The 21132-nt window shown below is 52.1% G+C and overlaps 1 protein-coding gene across 7 annotated transcripts in view; it reads left to right on the top strand.

The window, feature by feature from the left end:
• St3gal1 (ST3 beta-galactoside alpha-2,3-sialyltransferase 1) overlaps window positions 1-20552 on the top strand; it is a 75724-nt gene extending 55172 nt beyond the window's left edge. For 6 of the 7 annotated variants that reach the window (XM_028876001.2, XM_028876002.2, XM_037197515.1 and 3 more), the window contains 6 exons: window positions 9587-10438; window positions 11228-11424; window positions 12464-12643; window positions 13777-13822; window positions 15143-15262; window positions 16623-20552. In XM_028876001.2, coding sequence (XP_028731834.1) covers window positions 10133-10438; window positions 11228-11424; window positions 12464-12643; window positions 13777-13822; window positions 15143-15262; window positions 16623-16796 — 1023 coding nt within the window. In that variant the 5' untranslated portion in view covers window positions 9587-10132 and the 3' untranslated portion in view covers window positions 16797-20552. Of the gene's footprint in view, window positions 1-5595; window positions 5617-9586; window positions 10439-11227; window positions 11425-12463; window positions 12644-13776; window positions 13823-15142; window positions 15263-16622 lie in introns of those variants that run through there. The other variant, XM_037197517.1, reaches the window with a different exon arrangement.
• Window positions 20553-21132: the final 580 nt, after the last annotated feature.

Raw genomic sequence — 21132 nt, 5'->3', positions numbered from 1 at the left:
TTCAGGCCGAGGTTTCCAGCCCCAACTTGTGTATGTTTCCCCACGCCTGGAACATCTGTGCCCTCCTGCCCTCCAACTCTGCCATCTCTCTGAGAGCCAAAGGGAGCTGTCAGACTTTTCCAGAGCAGCCTCTCGTCACTGGTGCTAGGAGGAGATGAAAGGATACCTGTATATTTTAAAACAAATGGACCAGAATATGATGCTCTTAAAACTGCACTCCCCATGCAGAGGTCCATTAAGAGGCAGCAGGAGATGCACAGTCCAGACCTCTCACCCCTCCTCTATACTCATAACAGGTCACAGGGCAATGTCTGTATTGAACACCCACCTGCCAGTTGGCTGGTCCCACTCTCTCTGCACTTCCAGCCATCACTGGGACTAGCTCAGGGTGCCTCTCTCCTCCACGCATGCTTACTCAGTTAGACGGAGGGTGTAGCATCTGTGGTCACTTTGGGAAATGCAGGACTGGGTGGGATGACCCTCACCTTCCTGCATGGACACTCTGGGGCAGGAGGCTGCTATGCCCCAGGAAGGGACCTAGCACAAGACCAGACCTGAGAGGCAAAACCCAGCAGGAAGAGCTTGGGCTTTCCAGCCACACTGCTTAGGCAGCCTTTTAGCTTAACTCATTTTTTTTAAAAAAAAAAGATTTATTTATTTATTTATTTATTTATTTATTTATTTATTTATTTATTTATTATGTATACAGTATTCTGTCTGCATGTGTCCCTGCAGGCCAGAAGAAGGCACCAGATCTCATTACAGGAGGCTGTGAGCCACCATGTGGTTGCTGGGAATTGAACTCAGGACCTCTGGAAGAGCAGTCAGTGCTCTTAACCCCTGAGCCATCTCTCCAGCCCCTAGCTTAACTCTTATAAGTTGTTCCACACTGGGGCAAGTGACTTCCCCTTTCTGGGCTTCATTTTCCTGATGTGCAAAGTGGACACACTGACAGGTTGATTGGATAACGCAGAATAAGCTCCTGGTGCTTGGCTTGAGGCACAGAAGTGCACAGGGAGCCAGAGAAGGGGCAGACAGGGTAACATCCTTCTGGAGGCCAAGGCCTGCATTTTCCCACTCCGAGGTGTTACATTGTCTCATGCATAGGGAAGGGTGGCAGGCTGTGGTCCTGCAGCTGACCCCAGACCTGAGGGCTGATCTCTTAGTGAGTTCTCCCATGAAACCTGAAGCCCTGTGATCATGTAATGATTGATGAGGAGGCTCCTCCGTGACCACACACCGCACCAGGGATCCACGGTGTCTCTGGCCCCCAGCGTATGGTATCCATCACAGACATGGGCAGGAGTCACGTCTGGCTTGGACTGGGGGCTTGTCACTCACAATGTGGCAGTGAGTTATAGCCTCAGCCCTTGCTGTCTCCATGTCTCCAGTATACAAAGAAAAATTAGCTCTGAGCTGCAAGGCTGCAGTTCCCGGAGACACCCAGGAGAGCAGGCTGCATACTGAAAAGAGGTCCCCTGTGCTGTCCTCCCCGGCACAGGGCTGCATGGCTGTGTTCAGGCTTCTCTAACAAGGGTGCACATGGGGAGAGACTAACAGTAGCATTTCTCTTGTGGATGTGGTGTCCCTGTCTCCAGGGCTAATCTAGGGCCAGGAAGCACATTCCATGATCCACTAGTCATCACGTTCCCTGCTTATTAGGCCTGCCAGCCCACACTGCCTGGCAGGCCACCATCTATTCCGGTCTTCACTCCAGACCTCAGGAGGGCTATCCAGCCTCTGCTGCTGTTTGAATCCTCTGCTTCTACAGTGCTGGTCCTTAGGCCTCTAGTCCATCCAGCCTGGTACCCCAGTAGTCCAGGAGGATTGCTCAGCAGTCCCCTGCCTAGGGCAGTCAGTGCTCCTCATTTCCTGAGTTTGGGGGAGGTGCCAACAGGCAACTTGGATGTGGTAAACTGCCACGTGAAAGGGTGGCTCTTTCTTATGAGCCTTTGTTCGACTCAGGGACTTAGGCAGCTAGAGCTATTCCTGTGGAAATGAAGGGAGTATGCAGAAAGGACCCTCTTGGAGTCACATGTCAGCTTTCTGAAGCTCAGCTCCCAGCAGCCTGGCTGCCCCATCTCACTAACGTGAGCTCCTTAGAAGCAGCTGACAGCCCCGGGACACTGGAGGGGGGGTGGTCCTTAAGCTGCCTTTCCTGTGCTCTGGTTACCATACCATCCAAATCCGGAACACCCTTGGAGGACCTGTGTGCCTGGGTACCCAGACAGCAGGCTCCTGCAAGGTCCCACTCTGGTTCTTCACTTCTCATGCTGTTTGCACAGGCTCCAGGTAAAGCACCCTTCCATCCACATAAGAAGATTTGTGGACTTAAATTGCTTTTGTGCTGCTGAGAATATGAAAACATAACCTGACCGCTCCCCATGTGACTCTAATCCTGGTTAATCAGGCTTCTCGGGAGTCTGAAAACTGCTTCCTGAATGGTCATCTGTGTTTGAATGGAGTCTTTCCTCCCCATCCTCCCAGCAAGGAAACTGGCCAGAGGACAGGTGGGAGAGTCAGGAAAGAGACTCGCAAGTGTAGCCAAGGGTTCTTCCACCTGCCAGCACCTCTTGGTTATGGAGAGATGGATGAGAGAGTGTGCAGGAAGGGACAGGGAACATGAGGCCCCAAAAGAGATAAGCTTCCTCGGTCTCTGAGATGAAATAAAACTGCTCTCCGGCCTCCTTTGGAGTGGCCTGAACTCTCTCTGCACTCTAGCCTTGTAGCCCTGACCATTCTCTCACACTGGCTGTGGCTCCCTTTGGCCTTCATCTCAAGTCTGCCCTTCCAAATATTCCATGACTAGGCTGTGTCCGCTGGCTCAGACACTCAAAGGTACCCATTTCTCCACAATCCTAACTGGTCCCATTGCCCACACCACACGCTGAGGTGACCCTCCATGTTGCCCCTCTTCCCTCATCCAAAGCAAGCCTCAGATGTCGGCAGAGCCACTTGCTCCAAGGAGCACTCACTGGTCAGCCATTTCAGTGTCACTTAAGTCTTTATCGAGGCCTTCTGGGAGGCACTGGCCCCTCTGAGCAGATTTAACACAGGGACCCGCCCGCCATGATACTTCCTGGCTCTGGCCCCAGCCTTTGGCTTCATTATCTGGTGGTGAAGATGACACACACAGGTGTATCAGCTACTTTTCTGTGGCTGAGATAAAACACTGTTGACCAAGGCAACTTACAGAAGAAGCGTGTATTTGGGATTCCAGTTTTAGATAGTTAAAGTCCATGGTGGTGGAGCAGAGGCAGCAGACGACAGGCATGGCAGCTGGAACAGAAACGAAGGGCTCGCGTCTTGAACCACACGCAGAAAGCAGAGACGGTGAACAAGAATTAGGGCAGAGCCTTAAGCTCTCAGAGCCCACCTCCAGAGACATCCTTCCTCCAGCAAGGAGGTGTCTCCTAAGCTTCCCCCAAGCGGTGCCGCCAATTAGGGACCAAATGTTCAAAGCCAGAGTCTATAGAGGACATTGCCGTGCGAGCTACCACAACAGCTGTGTTCAGAAGAGTACGACAGGGTTCCAGGGAACAGGGATGACAGTGTGACACTGAAGGGCTGGCTTTAGGAACCAACTCAGCCCTTCCTAGCCTTGACCCAGAGCAAGCTCTTTTAGTCGAGGGCTTTTACGTCATTGCAAAATAGGATATACGATGTTAAATGGGGCTGATTGTTCCCACCAGTTCCGTGTGGTTTGGGAAGAGCCCAACTTCCTCCTCTACGAAGCAGGGTTCCAGGAACCTGCTAAGAGACTCTGCCTGCTTGGACGTCACATACTAGCGACTTTTCTCATCGCCATGACAGAATGCCTAACAGAAGCAGTTTAAGGAAGGCAGGCAGGTGTATTAGCTCCTTTTTGTTACCGTCAAGTACCGTGACCAAAAGCAACTGATTCAAGAGTTTATTTTGGCTTGTCATTCCAAAGGGAAAGCCCATAATGGCTGCAGAGGCATGGAGCAGGAAGGTGAGAAATCACATCTTTATCCAGTGCAAGAAGGAGAGAGAGAACGAGGGGTGGAGTGAGGCCGTAAACTCGTAAAGCCTGCCCTCTTTGGTGATTGACTTCTTCCAGCTAGTCTCCACTTTCCAAAGATTCCATAACCTCCCCAAATGATGCCACCAACCAGGGACCAAGTGTTCAACTGAGTAAGCCTCCGAGGGACGGTTCTCATTCCAACTGTCACATTCCACGCCCTGACTCTCACAAGGCTCATGGCCATCTCATAATGCAAAATGCGTTTAGTCTAACTTTCTCCCCCCCCCCCCCCCCCCCCCCCCCCGCTTATAGAGTTTATTAGAAAACAAAGGACAGAAAGTGTGCAGGCCTGTGGTTAGTCTAACTTTCAAAGTCCCCATACTCTCTTTCAACAGTTTTAACACTGGTCTGTGGTTCATAGTGTCTTCTGAGACTCAAGGCAACCTCTTAACTGTCACCCCCTGAAAAATGAAAAAGCAAATTATATACTTCCAACATATAACTGCACGGAATACACGTACTATTCCAAGGCGAGGATAGAAACACAGAGAGGAAGTACTGGACTAAAATAAGATCAAAACTAAGAAGGGTAAACACCCCAGATCCTGTAGCTCAATGCCTGGTATATGGGAATTTAGTTCCAAAAGGGTTAGATGGCTCAGCCTGCACCCTTCACGTTTGCTATCTGCAAACATGGACCTTACTCTGACTGGTTCCATTCTCTCTCTGTGTGAAACTCCTTGACAGCCGTTTCACAGCGTTGGCATTTCCAATATCTTGAGGTCTCCACAACAACTCAGGCTTCCCTTTTATAGGGTCCCACAATGGCCTCCTAGGGCTTGCCTGCCTCTCGGGGCTGTCCTCTGATTGTAGAATCCCACTCCCGTTACCAGTTTCTGAATGAGTTACTTTGGGTTGGTGTAATAAAACACCACAACCAAAGTGACTTACAGAAAAAAGGGTTTATTTCATTTATGGTTCCGGGGAGCGGCGAGGGAATCCATAATGCCAAGGAGAGGCATGGCAGCAGATGGCCACATCAGAAAGCTGGGGGGTCCCGTCTTTGTATAACTGCCTGCAGGAAGCACAGGTGAACCAGGAGTAGAGAGTATAAACTCTCAACAGTCCACCTACCTATACCGATGGACTTTCTCCAGCAAGCTTCAGCCTCCAGAAGGTTCCATAATCTCCCCCAAACAGTGGCACCAACGACAAACCAAGTATTCAGATACATGAATTATTTTTCATTCAAGCCATTATTAAAAGGTTTGTTTTGGCTCACAGTTGGAGGGGAGCAGATCATCTCAGCAGGGGTGGTACAGTAAAAGGATCATGAGTGGTGGAGCACATGGCTTCCACAGTCAGGAAACAGAGTAGTGAATGCAGGCGCTCAGCAGACTTTCTCCTTATTCGGTCCAGTATGGCGTCACCTATATTCATTGTAGGTCTTCCCAATTCAGCTAAGCCTTTCTAGAAAAATTCTTTCGTAATAATCCTCTTTTTAAAAAAAGATTCGCTTTTATTTTTATTTTGTGGGTGTGTGTTCATGCGTGCGTGTGTACCCATACAGGTGCCTGTAGAGGTCAGAAGTCAGCATCAGATCTCTCAGAACTGGAGCTGCATACAGGCAGGTTTGTGCTGTCCCATACGGGCTCTGGGATCCGAACCCTGATCCTCTGCATGTGCAGCAAGTGCTCTTAACCTCTGAGCCATCTCGCCACCTCCTTCCACCCCTATAAGATTTATTTTACTTCCATGGTAAATCCTATATTCAGTCTACTTGATAATGAAAATGTACACCGGGTGTAATATACACAGTCTGTTAGGTGGTAGGTCTGTCTGGGATGGGCAGACTGAGTAGAGGTAAAATGGGAAGTCAGGCAGGCTGCCAGGAAAGGAATAAATAGGGACATAGCCTCTGGCTGCCAGGTTTGCTTTGGGATGTTCTAGGGAGCTGTCTGCAAGGTAAGCACTGAGGAACTGAAGTGAGAGCATGGACCAGTCATTTGCAAAGTTGAGGGAAGGGTGGGCCTCAGGTATTTGGGGAACCTGCTCTGGTTGGGACCCTGAGACCAGGAAGCCAACCCAAAACACAAGTCTACCTTCAGCCTTTAGGTAGGGAAGTTCCCCTAGTCCCATGCAAAGCCACCTGCAGCCTTCGCCACTAAGGTTAGGCAGAAGAAAGACCTGGCTCTTTCTTCTGTCTACCCAGGCATCATTGACAGACTGCCTGCAGAGCTCTCTGGGCAAGAAAAGCTCAAAAAGCAGGGTTTTTTTGTTTGTTTGTTTTTTTAGTCCCAGGCCCTCCATCACTGGAGATGGAGGTTAGTGTGGGGTATGGAGCCCCTGGCCACCCCCATACTTTGACTTTAACTACAGGAGCCTAGAATTTTTCTGGAAGATTTCTGAATATCTCCACTCTCCAAAGTTCCCCAGGAAGTGGTAGGTGGGGGACATCTTCCGGAGGAAGTTAGTCACCTAGCATCAGTAGCAAGAAGCCTTGAGTTGTCCTCAGCAGCAGGCTATGAGTGATGCAGGAGCTGGGACAGGCTATGGGTGGTACAGGAGCTGAGGTAGTCTATGGGTGGTGCAGGAGCTGGGGCAGGCCACATTTCCCTCCACAGCTGGACTCCAGGCAGCAGCCTCCAGCTCTGACTCACTGAGCCATGGGTTTTCCAAATGAGGGATTAAAGCAGAAGTAAGACACACCCCTGCCTGAGAACACAGCAACCTCAGATCTTGCTCAGGGGCCACTATTTCCAGGTCCAGCATCTTCTTCCTGGAACTTCTTGCTTAGCACAGAGTAGAGGTGCCAGACGCAGGGAAGGAAAGGGGCGTGGTGTCTAGACGTTTCATTCCCAAATCTGAGAAACTGATAATGAGGACCGAGGTTCAAGTTCATGGTTCATTTCCTAGTGTGTAATCTTAGTCAGGGGCTTTCCCACTGAGTCTCCATCCCATTATCTATGCATTGGTGGAGATAGCTTGTTTTAGTGCATGTTAGATGCCGGGAAACTCTGCTCTGAATTTCTATAGGCCCTTAGAAAACACCACACACACACACACACACACACACACAGAGAGAGAGAGAGACAGAGAGAGAGACAGACAGACAGACAGACAGACAGACAGACACTAAAAGATATGTGATCACTCTGTCCTAAAGAGCAGATCTGGGTCCAGAGACTTACCCAGGGTCTCTCAGCAAGGAAAGAAAGGCTCAACACTCACACCCAGGTCTAGCCATCCACAAAGGCTATGCTCTAGTTATAGTCCAGTGCACAGGGCTGCTCGGAGCTCTAACAGGTGGCAGCTGGGACCCTAAATTGCAAAGCACCAAGAACAGGTTGGCCCCATCCAGCACTGCTGCCCAGAGCTATCAGGGTGATGGCCTCTGATTCAGGAGGTGTCACAGGCTCCAAAGGGCAGTACATCTGTACTCCCAAGCATGGGGGAAAGGAATCTGGAGGGACGGGACAGTGAGAAAGTGGGAGCAGAGCCACCATGAAGGAGCCCCTGGGGCAGTAGTTCTCAATCTTCCTAACACTGTGACCCTGTAGGTGACCCCCAACCATAAAATTATTTTCGTTGCTACTTCGTAACTGTAATTTTGCTTGGTTATGAATCATGATGTAAATAGTTTTGGAGATAAAGGTTTGTCAAGGGGTCGTGACCCACAGATGAGAACCACTGCCCTGGGGTGTCAAAACTAGCTACTAGCTCGCTGAATCAGCCTCGGAGCTCACAGTGACCGCCCTCACAGGTTGACTGTTTGCCATGTCCCACACACCGTATGTTAGGACCCCTTTCTCCCTGGACCCCAGGAAGCACCTGGAGGAGCTGAGGCACCTGAGGCAGGGGGTTAGTTACCCTGACTCGTATTCTTTGATGCCTGGTATCACTGAGTCCTTTAAGTAACCTTGTTTGAGACAGTCCAAGTATCTAGTTGGGTTACATCTTACACAGGAAGCATCTGGGATTCAGGGAAGAAAAGCATCCATGACTCGTGTAGTCCACGTACTCGGTGCCCTGAGCTGGTCATCTTTGTGCCGGTCATTCTTTCCACACTGGCCCGGAGGAGCACCATTCTATTCTCTGGATTCAGGAAGCAAGGGTTGGTTAGAGACGGGAAGGGCCCAGGAACTGTGGTGTGCTGTCTATGACTGTTTTCACTCTGGTGCTGTTGGCCAGGCTCCACTCCATAGTAAGAATAGATGGCACCCATGCTTGTTGACACCCATGGGTGACCTGCTTGTTTCTGAATGGAGACAGAAGAGGAGCGGATGGGGGGTGTAGAGGGAAGGCAGGGACAGGAGTAAGGTGGGGTCAGGAGGAGAGGAGGCAAGGGAAACCAGTCAGGATGTAAAATAAATGAAGAAAAATGTAATTAATAAAAAATAAATAAAGACAAAGCGGCACCAAGTATCCACTGACCAGGACAGGGCTGACGAGCAGTTTAGCGAAGGCTCTTTCCTCTCTCTAGCATGTTGGAGGCCTTCCACTGGCCCAGGTCTTACTGAGCTTGCGGGTTCTGCCTCTGAGCCAGTGAGCCAGAACCCAGAGGCTTGGAGAGGCTCTGCCTTTCGGTGATGAGAAAGACAAGATTTGGCCATGAGTCATGGTGGTTGTGAAAGGAATGTGTGACACGGAGAAAATAAAAGAGCTGTTCCTGGGCCCTTCTGGGCAGGACAGGGGCTCCTGAGGCCCCAGTGCTTCCTTTGCCCTTCCTGCTGAGCCTCCTGCCCAGGTCTATGGAGAGGGCAGATACGCTGGAGCTCAGGAGGGCCTCTCGTGTCTGACCCATTCTCCCACCAAAGACCAGAGTGGCTGCAAAGTGAACTCCAGCCAAGGCTTGAAAGGTGGAGATGCCTGAGGGACGGGAGATGATGGAGGGTGAAGATGGGAGATGGATGGAGATGAAGCTAGCTGCCTCCTGCATGCTGTGGGTGCTGACTCCCAGGAGGTAGAGTCAAGACCAGCAAGGAGCCGAACAGAGACCTGATTGGAAGGACAGACAGATGGATTAAGTTCATCGGTCACTGAGCCAAACACTGAGAGGCTATGCCCATGGCAAACGAAACATCTGGGGAGGGAGGGAGGGAAGGACTTAGGTTCTGAACTATTTTCCTTCATTGGAGGGAACCTGCTCATATGTAGATGACATAGTTTCAGAGTTTAAGAAGCAGAAAACAGTAATTGAGAGACTAAAAAGCTGAGCTTCGAGCTCCTGACATTGCATTAAGTATTATTATTATTATTATTATTATTATTATTATTATTATTATTTTATCTGATAAAATACCTGCCAGGAACAACTTGAGGGGGTTAGATGTATTGTGGCTCATGATTTCAGGCTACATCGGTTCGTCATGGTGGGCAGAGCATGGCAGTCCGAGCCACTCATATGGCGGCGGGAGTGTTCGCATAGCAGTGGTATACTCTGGTGGACGTGGGGCAAAGTTCAGGCTAGAAGCAGGAAAAACAGGTCTATCAAAGCCCTCAGGAAGCCCCTGAGGCAAGTGGAAAAGGTGTGGAGAGAGAAACAGTGCCATATCAAGGCCACCAAGTTCCATCTTCATTTCTTCCTCTTTTTCTCCACAGATGCTCGTCAACCTCCGTACCTTCTCCGAGATGCCCTTTCAGTTCCCATCCCTGGTGACAGCCTGGGAAGCACAAAGCTCTCATTAAGGATTGTCTCAAACCGCACTTTTTGGAGGAGGGCGGCCAAGCAGCGGCCCCACATCCTGCACCAAGACCTTTCCTCAGGTCCTCCAGGGGGTTCACGCAGGCTGAGGATTACACCTTGATCCCTTTTGCGTGGGGGAGAACATTGCTGTTCCCAGGTTTCGTTGACGTCAGCAAGCCACATTTTCGACTTCGCTTGGGGTCTCGAAAGAGGTAGACCACGCTGTTTACCGAAAGGAAGAAGCTACAGCCGCGGCTGCACCTCACAGACTACCCTCATGTGCCACACGGAGCTATCCAGAGCACAGGCCTAGGCGTGTCTCCAACAGGCTGAAGTTTTCCCTAGCTGCCTCAGAGGCCTCCCCTTCCTGCTCCTGGGTCTCTGGGATCTCCTCAGCTCCAGGCAGGGTCTCCCCTCTGTCACCCTCCCAATAACACAGAGGGCCCGGCAAAGGGTTGGAGATGATGAACATGAGGAAGAGGACCCTCAAGTGGCTCACCTTCCTCGTGCTTCTCGTCTTCCTCACGTCCTTTGTCCTGAACTACTCAAGCACGGGACTGCACGCTCCCTGGTTCTCCAAGCAGATGGTCCTGGGGTTCTCAGACAACTTGCGCAAGCTCATCAAGGCCCAGCCATGCACCTGCACACGCTGCATCAGCCAGGACAAGGTCTCCTACTGGTTCGACCAGCGCTTCAACAAGACCATGCAGCCGCTGCTGACAGCCCGCAATGCGCTGATGGATGAGGACACGTACCAGTGGTGGCTGGTGAGCAGAGTAGGGCCTGGGAGCAGGGGGAGGGGAGATAAACGCTAGGTCTGGGGGACCCACCAAGCATCTGGCAGCATTCAGAGTGTCCTTTTTTTTTCCAGGCATCCCTTCGCTCAGTGACTGTTTATTGAGCAGCTATTATGTATAAGCCAGAGAAAAACCCTACTTGCTTTTTTCCTCCTGTGGCTCCCATAACAAATCACCATGGACCTGGTGGGTTAAGATGTCGGAAGTGATCACATGGCACAGTCCTGGAGGCTAAGGGTCTTTACCCCCATGCCTTTCTCCTGCTACTGCTGCTGCTGACCATTTGTGGTACCCCTTGGCCCACATCTGCAGCACCCAGACTCTGCTCCCATATCTCATGATTTTCCCGTGTCTCTGGTGTCCTCTCCTGGGTCAGGCATGTGGCTTTGGCTCTAGTGTGCCCCCTGATTCAGGCTGGTCATACCTGCCACCAGTAGCATAACTAGATCTTAGCAAGGTGATGTGAATGAGAAATGCAATAAATACCACGGTCCTCCGTGTCTGGGGATTGGCCCTGACCCCTTCCCTCATACCTGAAGGTCAACTAAAGTCCCAATCTCACACACAGGAGGTACCCAGGGAGTACCTGCAGAATGCGTGCATGAGCTTTCTTCCTGACTCCTGTCTTGGGATGGTGGTGGCTGTCACTAGCCACCTGTGCCTTCAGAGTTAGTGGCTGGGTTTGGTGGCCAGGGAGCCAGCCTACCCAGCCAGAGGTGATGGAGCCAAGCTGACCATCCCCTCGGTTCTCTGCCCCAGAGGCTCCAGCGGGAGAGGAAACCTAACAACCTGAGTGACACTGTCAAGGAACTGTTTCGTGTGGTGCCTGGGAATGTGGATCCCGTGCTGGACAAGAGGCTGGTGGGTTGCCGACGCTGTGCGGTCGTGGGAAACTCCGGGAACCTGAAAGACTCCTCGTATGGGCGTGACATTGACAGCCATGACTTTGTGGTGAGGTGAGCACTGGACCCTGAACCCGAGCTCGGGGAACCTCAGAGATGTGTGAAACACCTTGGCTCAGCTCAGAAGAACAAGATCCCGGGCCTGGGGCCCCAGTCTGACTGACCTCTGGGTCTCAGTTCCCCCATCTCTCCTTAGCAACGTGGCATGCAAAGAGAAAGCCTTGGCTAGAGATTTCCAATAGGCTGGTGACTTAGTACTTAAGGCCTATTGAGTGGGCAAAACTGACTGGCAGCCAGTGCTTCTGTGGCTCAAATCCACACCCAGCTTTCAGTCTAGAACCATGAACCAGAAGCTTTTCATGTCAGCTTTGCTTCCTCTGTCCCCATGTGGAATTGGCGTCTCAGGAAAAAGCACCATGTCTCCCTTGAGTTTTTCCTCATCCCTACTCAGAATTGTTCTGGGGCAGAGAGAATAATTAGAGATGGGACTCAGTATCCCCCAGACAGATTATATATATACATAGACAGACAACCCTTTCCTGGCTTTCACTGTACCTAGTGTCGGTGGGAATGCCCATGATGAGACACAAAGTTGGGTTCAGGGTCAGGCAGACCTGAGTTCAAAGCTGTAGCTTGGTAGACAGCTTGTCTGGGCTCTGGATCATTAAAAGGGTGCACCTAGTAGGTACAGTTATACCTAAGAGGTACCCATGATACAGGTGGTTGATTATGAGAGGGCAAGACCCACCACACTTGCATATATATATAAAGCCTTGGCCTCTGTTTTAATGAACAAGGAATGGATCTTGGCCGTGTGCATGCTAAGCAAGCTGTCTTCCCCTGACTGAGTTACCTCGCCCAACACTGAGTTGCTCAGGCTGGCCTTGAACTTACCATCCTCTGGCTCTTGCCTCCCAAGTAGCTGGGATTTCAGACCTGCTCTACCAGACTTGTCTAGCCTGTGTCTCCAATGTTCCCTTTGTTCACATGGAGAAACTAAGGCCTAGGGAACCAAGAAGCTCACCCGTGGTTACCACATGGGTGGCTCCATCACCAGCATCCTTAACATGTGCCCCTTTTCATCTCCTCCCAGGATGAACAGGGCACCCACCGTGGGCTTTGAGGCAGATGTTGGGAGCAGGACCACCCACCATCTTGTGTATCCCGAGAGCTTCCGGGAGCTGGGAGAGAATGTCAGCATGGTCCTGGTCCCCTTCAAGACCACTGACCTGCAGTGGGTAGTCAGTGCCACCACCACAGGCACCATAACTCAGTGAGTTTCTCTAGTGACTGCCCTATGCCCATCTGTCTCCTGCCATGGCTCACCCCTGCTGGACCTGTCCCTTGGGATTCCTCTCCTCCGTGCCTCCTGGTACATATGGGGCTGCTCCTGCCATCCGTCTCCTTGGTTGATCCTACCTGACTTGTCCAGCCTCCGTTCTGAGTGCCCCTGGCTGTGGTAGCTCGGCGTCCATCCTCAGTGCCGAGATCCCTTTGCTAATAGACTGCAGCCAGCACAGAACAGGCAGGGGCTGCTGAGCACATACTTTGTGGATCAGTCAACACTGGCTCTCCAAGAGTAAGCGCTGCCATCTGCTCCCCAGGCATGGCGCCTATCATTTGAAACTTGGCATCTCGTTTGGTCCTCACAGCAGTGTTTCTCATTAGCTCTGGCCTCCAGGGAGCAACTACGGCTGGGCCAAACCACTTGCCCAACACTGAACTTGACCCAGAGCCCATGCAACCATCTGGGTCTAAATTCCTCAGGCCCTGGCTTTTCTCGAAGGAGGAGTGGCTTCCATTTCCAGATGTCCGCATAACTCCTGGTCCTGGCCCAGGTCTCTCAGGACTAGAGCCGGAGCCAAGAACTGCGGGTTCTAGGAACTCCATGCCTCCGGGGGACAGAGTGTAAGGAAAGGGCTCAGCAAGAGCTGGCTTGGGCCAGGCTGCCTGCTCAAGGTGCTCCCTGGTGCCCAGGCACATGGAGAGCCTGAACTGCGGCCGTCACATTCCACGTGGTAGTGGATCTGACACCTTGATGCTGTGGCTCATGTCTGCCTGCACAAGCTGGAGACAGCCATAGGTCACCCCTGTCAGTTCCCCAGCATCAGCCTGAGCCCCACTAATGGGCACAGATGTTCTGACTCTGGAAGATGGAGACAACTAACTATCCCCTAGGCCCCTGAAATCTGTGTGCTTGGAGCAAGTCCCCATTCTGGCCCAAATCAGCCAGGGTCGCCCCCTGGTGCTATTCTGGAGCTACTGCAGGAGCTGTGCTCCCGCAGGAAGGTGGCTTCTGAGAACCTAAGCCTCCCCTACCCTCATAGGGCTGTGCCACTCTCCAGAGCTTCTGGTGCCCAGGTGCCCCCTCTCCACACTAAATTCCTTCTCTTTCCCGATCCACAGCACCTACGTCCCGGTGCCCCCGAAGATCAAAGTGAAACAAGAAAAGGTAAGTGGCAGCCTAGGACCCTCTCACTTTGCCGGCTTCTTTTCCAAGATTTAGTGCTGTGGTGGCAGGATTGAGCTACACAGAGTGCCTGGGCCCTGGCCTGATGTGGTTGCTGGCACCCGTGGAGCTCCACCGCTAAGGACAGGTCCTCATAGTGGGTCTCCTCATAGTGGGCACGACCTGGGAACGTGCCACAGATGTGAGTGACTCTTCAGGAGTTACCCAAACCTGCTACAGCCAACCCAGGGTAGCACCAGCCGCCCAGCTCTCACAAGCCCCTGGAGGGCAGGGGAAGTGTGGGCTGCAGGTTTTTAACTATTTCTGGAAGCTTCGCAAAGCCAGACTCACACACCTCCACCTTCCCACACCTCCATCTCCCACACCTCCACACCTCCATCCTTCCCAGCAGACCCCTATACTGCACTGGCCCAAACATGGGCCAGAGCAGGAACATGTGTGAAAAACTTACCACATTGGATCTTTGCATACACTGTCATACTTTATAGGAGGCTCAGAAAGGCCTGTACTCTGCCCAGGGACACAGCCTAGATCATGCTAGGACGAGATGAAGTCCCCATGTGCCTGCAACAGGCTGCCCTTGGCCTGGAGCACCACAATCCCAGAAAGAAGCCATATAAATCTCAGTAGGGTGGGTCTCTTTCCTAAGACCATAATGCCCTGAAGGAAAGCTTAGAAATGAAGAGCCCTCCAGAGACCTGTGAACCTTTTCTTTCTCTAATGAATGGGATAAGGCCGCCTATTACCCTTTACTGCTCCCAAAGTCCCCATCAGTGTCCCCAAGGCAGTCACAGGTGATGAGGCCAAGGCCATGCATGGCACAGGGAGACCTTCATGGCTGTGTAACACTGAACATGTTGCTTAGCCTCTCTGAACCTTGGTGTCTTCATAACAGGGAAGGAAAGCCATGCATACAGTTTACCTTAGGTCAGAGATGCCAGCCAATGCCAGGCAGAACAGGTGGCCCACGGGTCTGTTTTTAATGCATGGGACATTGTCATGATCCCTCACACTGCTCCCTGGAGCACTTCTGGAGCCTTGGGTCACACTCCCTGCCCCCAGAGGATTTTTATTTCGACACTCCCTTTCAAGGCTTCCTCCCAGTGCTGTGACACTGTTTGGTGCTTCTTTATCCTGGTAACGATGCAGGATATCTCTAGCATCCCCAGCATGAAGTCCGTAAACACAAGGATGTTTGTCAGGGCTCTGCGTGACCATGTCCTATGGCCACAGCAGTATGGTGCCCACTAGATGCTCTGTGTCTTTCGCTGGCTGTACTCACCCAGTCCATTCTCTCTGCAGATCCTGATCTACCACCCAGCCTTCATCAAGTATGTCTTTGACAGCTGGCTTCAGGGGCACGGGCGGTACCCATCAACCGGCATCCTCTCGGTCATCTTCTCCATTCATGTCTGTGATGAGGTATGCCAGCCTATGTTCCTGCAGGCTACAGAGACAAGGGCTATTCCCCCACCCCCTGCCACTGCCAAGTTTCCATGGGAGTCCAGGGTAGGGGCACGGGCAGAAGATAGTTTCCAACTACATCTATCCAAAGGGTCTCTGGCACCTGTGTTAGCAGGTATGTGGAAGAGTGGCAGCCATATGATATCGTTCTCAAGAGCAGGAATAATTCTGGAACATTCTGGTGAGGGTGGCTAGGCTCTGATTCAGCTCAGAATGAAGAAGCAGGCTCTAACCAGCTTAGACCGGGAGAGCTACACAGGCCACAGTTACCACCCTCAGGTTGTTTATTAAAGCCACAGGAGGACCAGCATTCAGTACTTGGGCCACACCCTGACTCACTTCACCAGAATGTCTAGGAAGCTAAACAGGCATAAGGGGCTTCCACTTCGCACCAGCTGTGAGAATCAGAGCGGGACCCTCAGAGACACTGCTCCCATCTCTGATCTCCCACCCAAAGAGCCCTGCTCTGTTGTGCATACCCCTCTCTAGCTCCAATCTGTCTTCCACCCCACAGCTAGATGCTGTACCTTCCCTTAATGCTCCTCACTGGTCACCATCTGCTCACTAGCTAAAACCCAACTCGGATGTCCCCACCTTGAAATGACCTCCTGTTACCTTGGGTCTACAGCCTTTCCACAGTGCCCTGGGAACCCTGAATTTAACACACACACACACACACACACACACACACACACACACCCTCTAAGTGATATCCTGTCTATGACTGCCATAAGTCATAAGGGTTGAGACCTAATGGATATGTCCCTGATGTCCCCAGTACCTGCCAGGTGGCATCTAAGGAAAGTAGGCCTGCCTGCATTTGACATGTCCAGAGATGTTAGGTGCAGACTAAGTAGCCACTGGTGTTTGTCATGCATGTTTGGGCCCCAGCCTCAGATGCTGGCCTCAGAAGGAAGGATTTGAAATCTGTCACCTACCTTCTGTGTTCATGCTTCTTGGCCTCCTTTCCAGATGGGAAAACGAGGCTCCGAAATGACGGGGTGTATCGAGAGTCAGCTTGGATGAGGGACAGTTTGGCTGCCTTCTCAGCCCCTCACCTTCTCTCCAGGACCCCTGGGAGCTCCAGGGCAGGCCCAGTCCCCCTCAGGACTACCTACCTGAGGTCACCCCAAGATGCCTTTGGGCTGGAGTTGGACTTGAGCCTTACTCAGTTTGTTTTGGCTTTCTAAGAAGGTTCCTCTGAACCATTAATGTTTACCATAACATTCCAGGGACAACCGCAGACTGCCTTTCCTGAGTGCCCCACCCTGCCCCCATGCTGATGCTATCTGGGTCTCACCTTGCCTTCGCCCCACAGGTGGACTTGTATGGCTTCGGGGCAGACAGCAAAGGGAACTGGCACCATTACTGGGAAAACAACCCATCTGCGGGTGCATTCCGAAAGACGGGGGTGCATGATGCTGACTTCGAGTACAATGTCACAACCACCCTGGCAGCCATCAACAAGATCCGCATCTTCAAGGGGAGATGACGCTGCGACCCACTAAGGATGGACACACCACGTCTCACCTCTCAACTTGCAGCCCCAGCATCTCACTGGAGCCGTTGTGTTCTAGAAGCTTCCAGGGCTGAACTTGGGGAGTTCCCAGGCTTGCTGGCAGCCTCTTGCACCCTCATTTTGGTAGCATCTATTTAGCAATGTTGTCCAACTCTCCCAGGGTACAGAGCAAGTCTCAGGCCTATCTAAAGTGGGAGCACTTCCCCAACTCTTGTCTCCTAGCTGGAGGAAAGTGGGAAGATACGGGAACAGTCTCTAACATCCAAATAATGACAGTTATTTTGACTTCTGGGGTGGGGGGTGGGGAAAATTAAATCCTGAAGATTCCTATGTTCAAAAGAGTGGGCATTTCCTGGAAGTCATTTAGAGGCTGACGCTGAACTGTGGGCCTCAAGCTCAACTCAGACTCTGGCTGGGATGTTTGGGACCGTTATCTCCAGAGCAGAGGCCCAACTGGGCTCCACCAGCACTGGAGCAAGATACTGTTCTCCTTTGCATGAAGCCTGGCCTGTCACATGATGTGACATCCCCATTGTCCCTTTCTTCCAAAAGCTCACTAATGATGGCTGGGCAAAGCTTCTGATTCCAGAGGTCTTCCATAGAAACCTCGCCTTGTGTTACTGGCGGGTGGGAAGCCCTCTTCACCATCCTGTGTGATTATCCTCCGTGGTGATACGGATGGCCGGAGCAGGTCTGACTACTTCCACGTGCCTTTGAACTTGAGGAAGAAATGCATGCGTTGACTGACGTGAAGCAAAATCCCCAACTGGAAAAAGGGGGGCCTCCACCAGCACCCCGCTTTGCTGCATAGCTCAGAGTCTCTTTCCAGATGATACTCTGCACCACTCAGAGTGTGCCAAGCATGGGATGGGTGCTCACTTCTATTCCCTCAGTCTGGGATGGGTTCAGGACCACTAGCAACCAGCATCCTTCCCTGGGTCCTGAACACTGGGCTAAGTCCCTAGTAGCCACCTTCCTGGAGTCCTTGGGGTCCCAATGGGGGCATCCTAGGACCACAACTGAAATGCATGTACCTCTTCTCCTCACTCCTGTCTGTTCTCCCTCCTTCCTTCCCTCTACCAACTTCCTGTTATTTATTGATTTGCCAATTCAGCTGACTCCATGCACACTCTTTCCCATTGCTGCTCACAGTACTTTTCTTGCTTCGCCTGGCAAGTGGGAGCAGGAATAGAAAGGGAAGCCTCTGAGCATGCTGGATGAGTGTGTTGAAACATCTGGACTCGGGGCTTGCTGGTGGCAGGCCCTGTGGCACTAATGAGCCTTTGTGCAATCCATGTCACGTCCCTTTCGGGTACAGCTGACTTGCCTTCTTCCTTACTGCAGAAGGGACTCCCTCAGGCTGGGACCTCCGGCCTCACTGATGACCCCTTGGTGAGGGAATTGAGACGAGGGTGAACAGGCACTGGGTGGCAACTGTCACCTCCTTACAGATGTTCCGTAAGAGAAACCTCTGTTTCTGTCGGAAGCATTCGCTAAAGACGACTGCAGCTTCATCAAGGCAGAATATGAGAGAGGTCTCTTGAGGCTTGGGAGATGTCCCCCTGCTCAGGTTCCCCTCTACAATAAGAGCTCAGGGGCCTCACTCAGGGGCCACACACACAGCTTTGGGCCATTCACAGGCATCACCAAAGAGCAGACACCAAGATTGCCGTTTCCCAGGAGTCTGTCCTGAGTGGCTTTGTTGTAGCTTTTGTTCAATTCTCCAAGACTCAGAATCCAGGCTCTTAATGGAGGAATATGATGTTCTGCTTTAAAGAAAAAAAAAATCTTTCTGACTTAAGATCCTTGGCTGAAAAGGCTGAACACTTGTGAGGTCCTTGCTCTGGAGAGGCATCCTCAGAGGTCCGAGTGTGAGGAACTCAGCAGACCTTGTCTGTGCGTCAGTGGGTCAGTGCCTAGGACAATTCAGAATTAGTAGACACTGGCGTAGGGGTGACAGCTCAGCTGTACCTGGGTTCTACTGCGTGAGAGCAAGTGCCTGCCTTAAGTGTAGCCATTTCTAGTCTCCATCTGGCTCCTCCCACTCCCCCCCCACCGCCCCACCTCCCTTCCTTTCTCTTTCCCATAACCCTCAGCCTTCCCCTGTGCTTCGCTGGCTTAACCATGGGCTCTTAACTGAATGAAATACAGTCCACTGTGGCCAGAATTAAGTGCACCAATTAGTTTAAGGTAATTGTAGCTTTCCTTGGGGTGTGGGTGGCTGAGAACAGGAAGGGCCCTTCCCAAAGAGAGTGGGCTGGCTGCTGACAGCAGAGCTGGCCCTGGCCTGCAGTGCATGAGCTGATCAGGAAGCTGCTAAGTCCAGGGGCACCAGGGGAGTCTCAGCAGCACCCCAGACTACTAGCCTGCCGTGAACCAAGAGACTGGTGTTTCTTGTGCTGGTGGCAGGCTTCCCCTGCCTGCCCTCAGCCTCTTGGGGAGAGAGAAGCAGATCTGTAGCCTTTAGTTCCCAGAAGAGACAAGCCAGAGAAGAAAATCCTTACAGTGATGCCTTTTAGGTTAGCTTTTAGGCATTGGATGTCATCCACTATTCTGTGTGGGCGGGGCTAGCGGAACAGACGCAGGAAAGTATAATAGGATAGACTAAGGAGGCTAGCAACTGGCTAGGGCCCTGAAGGTCTGGCGATTGCTTTAGGGCAAAGGGCATAGAAGATTACAGATGGTGCTGCGGTCTCCAGTGTGGCCACAAGGGGATGCTAGAGGCCCATCTCACCTTCTGGGAACAGGGCCTCCCTGTCAAATGTGGAAAGGACCACAGTGGATAATTGAGAACCCAGAGGCTGGCTTTACCTGTGCCCTTCAAAGTAGCCCCAACATACAGAGCGAGCGAGAGAGGCCCTGGGTGCCCACTGTCCACCAGAGAATAGAGTGGCAGCTGCATGCCCTCAGGCAGTTGGCAGCTAAAGCCACGGCTTCCGTCCTCGGTCACCGTGGCCTGGCTGGTGAATTCTGAGATAACGTCAGCTTTCTTCTTGTTTGTCACACTCTCCTGTGCCCCGGGTGAAGAAACACAGAGGGTGGGGAGAGATGGCAGAGACCGACAGAGCAGTGGCTCATGCCTTCAACCTCAGAATAGAGTAACGGGGTGTGACCCAAACAGCATGTGGCCTCAGCCAGGTCCAGCCTCCAGCCTGCTTCCACTAAGGGAGGACCCACGTCACCTCTCCAACCTCTCTGCTCCCTCAGCTTTTACCTCACTGCTCCTCCTGCCCTGGGTCTGCCCCATGGCGCCAGCTTTAACCCTTTCTCCAGAGCCTCATCTGGATCTTGTTCGCCCTTCTAGGTGGACGTGGGTCCCCCCGTGTCCCTCCAGACCCCCCCCCCCACACAATCACTTTATCCCTTTCCCCAGAATCTCACCTGCGCCTTGCTCAGCTCACTCTAGTAGGTGGATGCGGGTCCCCCCCTGTACCCCCAGACCCCGCGCACAATCACTTTAGCCCTTTCCAAGGTCCCTTCAGAGCCAAAGTTCTCCAAGCACTTTCGCTCCCACAAGCTTTCCTTTCCTTGCTTCCTGTGGCCCCGGTGTCACCCATTAATACTTTGCTTTCTCATGCCTCCTCTGTCTTGTAATCCCCTGATTGGTCTGAATGCATTTCCAAGGACGTTAGCAAGTCTGCCTTCCCCAGCCCCCTGCTCTGTTTTATTTATTGTTGAATGTTTCCAATGATCCAAATCAAAGTGAATAAAAAGAGCTATTTTATTGTTTGGGTGTGTTCAGAGTTCTGCTTTGGTGAAGTTTCTATTCGGGGGCGGGCGGCGAGGTGGTTGTCTTCAGTCCTGAAATGGCTGCATGAGTCATCATCCTAGGGTCCCCTGGGATGGTTGCCCTCCTCAGAGGGGTTCAGGAGACAGAGTGGAGCCATCCCCTGCTGCGTGACTGTGGCGAGTTACCTAACCTCCCTGAACCTCTGCTGTCATCCGGCAGACGGACTTGACCTTGCCAATCTTCAGAGGGGGCTGGGATCAGAAGCAAAACATCCCAGAAGGCTGAAGTGGACACAGGCCAGTGGATGTGTGCACAGAGGAGATAGCCACAGCCTGGGAGGAGCACAAACCAGGTCTGAAGTTGATACAGTCACTCTTGGATTTTTAAAGAAATGTTTCCAGAAGCCTTGAATTGGAGCTTTGCCACGAGACTGGCGTGTGTCTGTGATACCTGGCCCCCCATGATAGGATGACACTTTACAGTTTCTATGTCACCTCACTTGTCCTGGCTGCTCTTCTAACACAGCTCACCACAGCTTGTAAACAGGAGAAGGCAGAGGGGAGCCTAGCCTCCTGGTCC

The sequence above is a fragment of the Peromyscus leucopus genome, chromosome 20 (genome assembly GCF_004664715.2).
Source record: "Peromyscus leucopus breed LL Stock chromosome 20, UCI_PerLeu_2.1, whole genome shotgun sequence".
NCBI classification, from domain to species: Eukaryota; Metazoa; Chordata; class Mammalia; order Rodentia; family Cricetidae; genus Peromyscus; species Peromyscus leucopus.
This window is presented reverse-complemented; position numbering and strand designations above follow the sequence as displayed.